This window comes from Pteronotus mesoamericanus, unplaced genomic scaffold (assembly GCF_021234165.1).
Source record: "Pteronotus mesoamericanus isolate MK-2021 breed Mesoamerican mustached bat unplaced genomic scaffold, CSHL_Meso_final contig_130, whole genome shotgun sequence".
In the NCBI taxonomy this organism is placed as follows: domain Eukaryota; kingdom Metazoa; phylum Chordata; class Mammalia; order Chiroptera; family Mormoopidae; genus Pteronotus; species Pteronotus mesoamericanus.
In genome coordinates this window covers 1,040,492-1,046,491 of record NW_026555060.1, presented here as the reverse complement: position 1 = coordinate 1,046,491, position 6,000 = coordinate 1,040,492, and the positions used below count along the sequence as shown (strand labels likewise).

Genomic DNA, 6,000 nt, shown 5'->3' with positions numbered 1-6,000 from the left:
TCTTTAAAGCTTCAGAAAAAGGTTAAACAGCTTATTTTCAGTTCAGAATAAAATCCTGTGTCTACTTATTCCACCTTACAGTTTGTTACAGAGCTGCCTGTTTTCAATTTAATTTGAAACTATTTATAAAATAACTTTTACTAACTTAGGATAATTTCCCAAGATATCTGCAGCACCTACAATACTGCCGGCATATATGGCCAAAAATAAGAAGGATGAAGAATCAAAAGAATAAATACTAAAGGGCAAAAAAAGACAACAAACTAGGCTAGAATTACTGTACTTTATTTTTCCTTAGTACTCCTAAAACTCAGCTTCACAAAGTTACATGCCAGACTTCGGAAGTAACAACTCTTTCCCACGCTGTAATCCTTTTTTTTTTAGGAGACAGAATTTAACAAGTATCATGGTTCCAGATGTTTCCACCCCAGAATTATAACCCAGTTACAGAAGCGTATCTTCTTAGGTTTTATTTGAAATCAAACAATCTAAACACACATAGCAATGAAAATAGCAGATACCATTTCTTTCCTTCCCCTGCTAAGTGCGCTTCCCTCCTTCTGCTCCCGTAGGGCTTGTTACTGAAAGATGTCTGAGTATCACATTTTCCGAGAAACCTGTCTACCAGTTCTAATTCTTGGCTCAGAACAGAGGATCCCTTAGTCAAGAAAGAATTTAATAAATATTCTGAGCTCATGGTTCTCTGCTGTGGACATTAAATTTGTTCTACTTTATACCTGTGTTAGCTTAGCTTTCAATACTTCCTTTCTGTGAAGTCAAATCTCATCTTTAAAGCTAACAATTTGCATTGTGCCTTACAGAAGAGGGAGGGACTAGGGAAGAGAGATGGCTTGTTTTGTAGTAGGAGGCCCTGAAAAGGGCAGATATTTACTTTTCAAGTCAGTAAGTGGAAAAACAACAAATATTCCTCCACCTTGTTCTGATGATGAAAACACTTGCAGGCCAGGACCAGAAAATTCTGGTCCTGAAGTTATTAATATATTACAAAATTGTTTTAAGTACATTCAGAATTTATATTACTCTTTACTTTCTTTTCCCTGAGTTTGGGTTCACAGTTTGGTAGAGATACTTTAAAGAGGTAGTAAGTGGGGATGAAGAGGAAGCAATGTTTACATCTAGCAGCACTTGGGAAAATAAGTAACATCTGTCATTTTGATCTTAGTTAACATTTATCTTTCCCCCCAATCTGCAAATGTAACACAGAAAGATGATAATTTTCCTTATTATCTGCTAAGAACACTCTCTTCTATTCTATCTATTCAGTATTATTACTACTATTCACAGAAACAAACAGCCCTTCTGAAGACATGCTATAAAATGAATCCCTCAAAATGGGGTTGTTTAGATTTAGAAGGGAGAGGTTCAACCGAGTAGCTTTTATTCATATTGTCATTAGGGAAAACGAGCAAAATTTCCATCACCCCCAACTACTGCCTTTTTCTCCCTGGACCCAGTTTATTTAAATCATTTCTGTCAACTTGGAGTTGATTCTAAGGTCTGGACTCCAGGGAATCCTGGCATCTAACACAGGCAGAGACATCGTGGTCCGGGTTTTGGCCTCGTCTTACGATGGGCTGGTCGAGTACTGTTTCATCAGATGCTCATGACAGGGATTGCAAACTCGCTCAGGCTTGATACTTGAGGGAAGAGGCAGTTCGTTTGTTGAACAGGCATTACAGAAGGTTCCTCTGCAGTTCTTACATTCATTCTACGAAGAGAAGAGGTTAGGTGGGTAATAGAATGGGTAAGGATGCATGTGATATAAAAGGCCAAATACTGTAAATGCTCAATGTCTAGTCAAGTATTGCCTGAATGTTTTGCACCAGAAAGTCACCTGACCAAGCACAATTTCTGCCTACAAATAAGCTTACAATCTAGTTCTTAGAATTAAATGAAGCAGTGCTACAAAATTGAAAAATACACAAATTCTTTCTCTTAGAATATATACTTTCATTCACTATATCACTGTTAGGTGGACTAATTCTAAAAGCAGTGTACAAGTACCTAAGCATACTCCAAGCAAGGCAGGAGCAGCCTAAGATTAAAAAACATGCTGAGTTTGAACTCAAAGTCTAATTCCGAACACACTGATGTGCTCAGTGCTTTCCTGTGATGCTCTACAAGCACAGGCTTGGCACATCAGTGCAGCACGAGCACAGCTTCCTGCATCCTGTTTATAGGGAAATGAGTCTCTTTATTACACACTTTAAGTCTTTGGACAGCGCGTGGGTCAGCATGGCCGAGTCACTGGTAAGGCTGTGGCAGGGTGGTTCACATCAGGCTCCAAGAGTCCCCATGGAAAGGCTGTGCAAAATAACTTCCCCTGTGAATAATGCTACTTTCTAACAATTCATCTTCCTGAGGGTGCAGGGGAGGGAGGGACACTTTTACTTGAAAGCCTGGGAGGAATTCTCCTCTGACATAAGGTTACTTTGCATGGGTTAGAAGAGAGATGCCGCAAGAATAGCAGTTTCTTCTATATTTCTAAAATCACAACTTCCAGTCCTATCAAGGCAGTTCATGTTATCTAGTTCTCTCAATTTAAGAGTAGGCCCTATTATAATTTTTTAAAATGTAGCATGATCACAAATGGTGGCAAGCAAGTTGTAACCCAGAATTTGGGCGTTTCCTTCTCTCTTCCAAGCACTTGTTTCTTACAGTCATTTTTCCATGACATTTCTTGAGAGTCAACTAGGAACTGGGCACCGTATTAGATGCTGGGGACAGGGGGCACTACTGTGAACAAGGCATTGATCTGCCTGTCAGTGACGCTTACTCTTTCTGAATGTGCCACTCTGCCTATTCTAGGATAACAAACTGGGAAGATGCTCAGGCAGAGACCCTTGAGGGTCTGAGGGGAAAAGTAGTTTATTGGAGAGAGCTCTTTTCCCTCTGAGGCTGTTTCCCCAAATAATTCAAAGTACCCTCTCCCAAAACCTATCTTATCCAAACAGGATGGACTATTGGAAGGAGTGCAGACGTTGGAGGCAAAGTAAGGTTGCATACGGGCTTTGCTCCTTACAGGTTGAGTAACTTTGAGAAATACACTCAACATCCCTAAGTCCAAGGTTCTTCATCTATAAAATGATGGCGCAAGGGACACAAGCTTCACAAGGCAGGGACTTGATGTACACTGTGTTCATCACTCTCTAACACATGGAATAGCACATTCCACACAGCAGGTGCTCAAGAGATGTTAATTTATAAATTTATGTTTGTGTTAAATTATTTTAGTTGCTTTTATTTATTTTAATGGGGATTTATTAACATGACTTAACATGACCAAAAACAGTAGGTACACAATAAATGCTTGTTCCTTTTGCTTTCCCCTGACTCTCTGCACCCTCCACAGCAGAGTTCCTCGTACTGGAAGGGGCTGGTGGTGTAGAGGACATCCCTGTGAAGAACCTGTTCCTTTCTCACCACCATTACCTTTGTTATGCTGCCACCTTCTTGGCATAGCTGACACATCTGTGGCTTTTCAGAGAGCAGCAGCTGATCCTAAACCACACAGCGAGCCGGTTAGTTTCTCTTAGCCTCAGAAAAACTCATTTTGAAATATGCATTTTTAGTTACAAAATTAATATAAACACACTGCAGACTATCTGGAAACTAACAAATTAAACGAAGTCCCACCACCACATTGATACAACTCTGGCAATACTCTCAGCCTTGGAGATCATTTAATTTTCATAATAAAGTAATATGTGATTTTATGGAAAAGGTTTCATTTTATATCCTAATACATGAATGACAGGGTGACCTGGACATAGAAGCATTCATCTTTCTCACTGGGATGTCATACACTGTTTATTTGCAAAGTATTTTACAATCATTTATGTCTGCTTATTTCTAAGTGATTGAAAAGTATTTTTTCTCTCCCCTTTATTTATCCTTAAAGATTTTATTTATTTTTTAAAGAGAGGGGAAGGGAGGGAGAAAGATGGTCACCTCTCGCACGCCCCCAACCGGGGACCTGGCCAGCACCCAGGTATATGTCCTGACCTGGAACCAAACCTGTAACCTTTCAGTTCGCAGGCTGTTTACTTAGTCCATTGTTCCAAGCCCTGCCGCCACCGGTGAGAGCTGCAGGCAAGTGCGTGCTTGCATAGGACAGTGTCGCGAGGATGGACACAGGGGCCTGTGTGCATCGTGCACCTCCCCTGCTGCCCTGCTGCCAGCCAGGCACAGCACAGCCAACCGTATAGCAGATACGAGACTTTTTTAAGGAGCCTCAGTTACCTGTTCATCCACAGGGTGAGACTGCAGCCTAGGATGGAAAATGAAAATTGGTAAAAACGGCAACTTACTATATTTTCATTTGTATTGTTTTGAAAGCACAAAAAGCGCAATACCATGGTTCTCTTATGTTGTTGGAACCAATATAATCACTAATCTTAACCTCCAAGGAGAGGAAATTTGGTTCGTTAAATCTAATCCTTGACCTACATTAGGGTTCCTGTTTAAAAATAGATTTGGAGTTACTTTTTGTGTTTTACTACCAAGCAAATAGCACTTATTTTTCCAAATCTGATTTTTCTGCCTGATATTACAGGAATCTATTCATTATGTCATGCAGTGGTCGCTTCTCCCTAATAAAGTTAAAATGTGAACTTTACCAAGTTAATCAGGGAAGAGGAAATGAATGGGATTGTCACATGAGTGTCCACTCAGGGATACTTCATGAGACCCAACTAAGCTAACTTCGACTTTCCCAACTTGAAAAAGAACGTAAGAGGAAAGCAAGGTCTATTTCTGGTTCTAGAGAAAATGTACGGCAGATCTACAGTGGTTCTATTTCTCTATGGCTAAGTGGCAGTGAGATAACCAGTGTGACCTCGTTTTCAGCCCTTCTTTGGGCTACAACCCTGGGAAGCCTGGGTATGTTCTAGAACTGCAGTTCTAGCCAGGATAGGCTCTGGCAGCAGCCGTTATGTAGTGCAGATACAAAGGACTTAAAAAGAGAAGACAGCGTAAGTAGAGGCAACTTGGGTTTATCACCCAGCCTCTGTGTGCTCCTTAAGCTTTCTCATTTGTAAAGCAGGAACAGATTAAACATTTGTCAGACAAATTAACTTTGTAAGGAGATAACGAATGTGAAACACCCTTTTCAAACTGCAGAGCACTGTATAGATATAAGGTAGTATTGTCGTAGGTTCCCAGGGCCTAAATCAGAGCCTGGTATGTCAGACACTCATGATTGTAATGACCTGATTTTAGTCTGGAAGGAGGCTGATCGCGAAAGGCACTTCTAAGTCCTGGTTAATTCTAAGGCCTGTTCACCTCCATGGCCCAGGCTGCTCTGATGAGTTAGCAGGCTGTGTATAAGGTTGCTCCTGACTTTGGAATCATTCTGGCCTTGGTGGTGAGGAAGGGCTGTTTAGGCTAAGTACCCGCATAATCAGCCTACTGTTGCTTTGTGTGATTTATCTTCTTCAGCAGCTGCTTTTGCTCCAGACGATGGACATCGTCATTCTTAAGGCATCAAAGTCCGGACAGGTGCAGATGCCGAAAACATACATTGTAGTTCTCAGAACCCTTCTATGGGGCCTTTCCTTGTTACTAACCTTTTGTTGTTGTTGTCATAATAGACTTTAATTTTTAGAGCAGTTTTAGGTTCCGCACCAGAGTGGTTGGTACATGATGTTATAATCAATAAGCCTACACCTATTCATCCTTCCATCCACATCCGCTCACCCCTGGCAAGGACTATCTCCACGGTTTTGCCTTTTCCAGGATGCCAAATAGTTGGACCTCCTTTTTTTCTTTTTAATGCAATGCCACTATGTAGTACTTTGTTATATTTCTACCTGCTAGAATCAAGGTTAAAAGTCAATTTCCTTGAAACAATCCTATGCTCTTCATCATAGTGAACAAGTCAGATGAAGAATTAAGAAAAAGGAATAAGGTTAAACTGTTTGAGACCCTTAAGAAAATGGAAATTTGGGAAGATGAGAGGATTTCCTTGAAACACAGCTG

At 40.6% G+C, this 6,000-nt stretch overlaps 1 protein-coding gene across 7 annotated transcripts in view; it reads right to left on the bottom strand.

Annotated features, from left to right (window-relative positions):
• Positions 1–276: 276 nt before the first annotated feature.
• Positions 277–6,000, bottom strand: part of RUFY3 (RUN and FYVE domain containing 3) — a 70,097-nt gene continuing 64,373 nt past the window's right edge. For 3 of the 7 annotated variants that reach the window (XM_054591298.1, XM_054591325.1, XM_054591333.1), the window contains 3 exons: positions 4,264–4,291; positions 3,454–3,522; positions 277–1,729 (listed from right to left, as the gene is read on the bottom strand). In XM_054591298.1, the coding sequence (XP_054447273.1) occupies positions 1,586–1,729; positions 3,454–3,522; positions 4,264–4,291 (241 nt within the window). In that variant the 3' untranslated portion in view covers positions 277–1,585. The remainder of the gene's footprint in view (positions 1,730–3,453; positions 3,523–4,263; positions 4,292–6,000) is intronic. The other 4 variants (XM_054591352.1, XM_054591316.1, XM_054591307.1 and 1 more) reach the window with 4 other exon arrangements.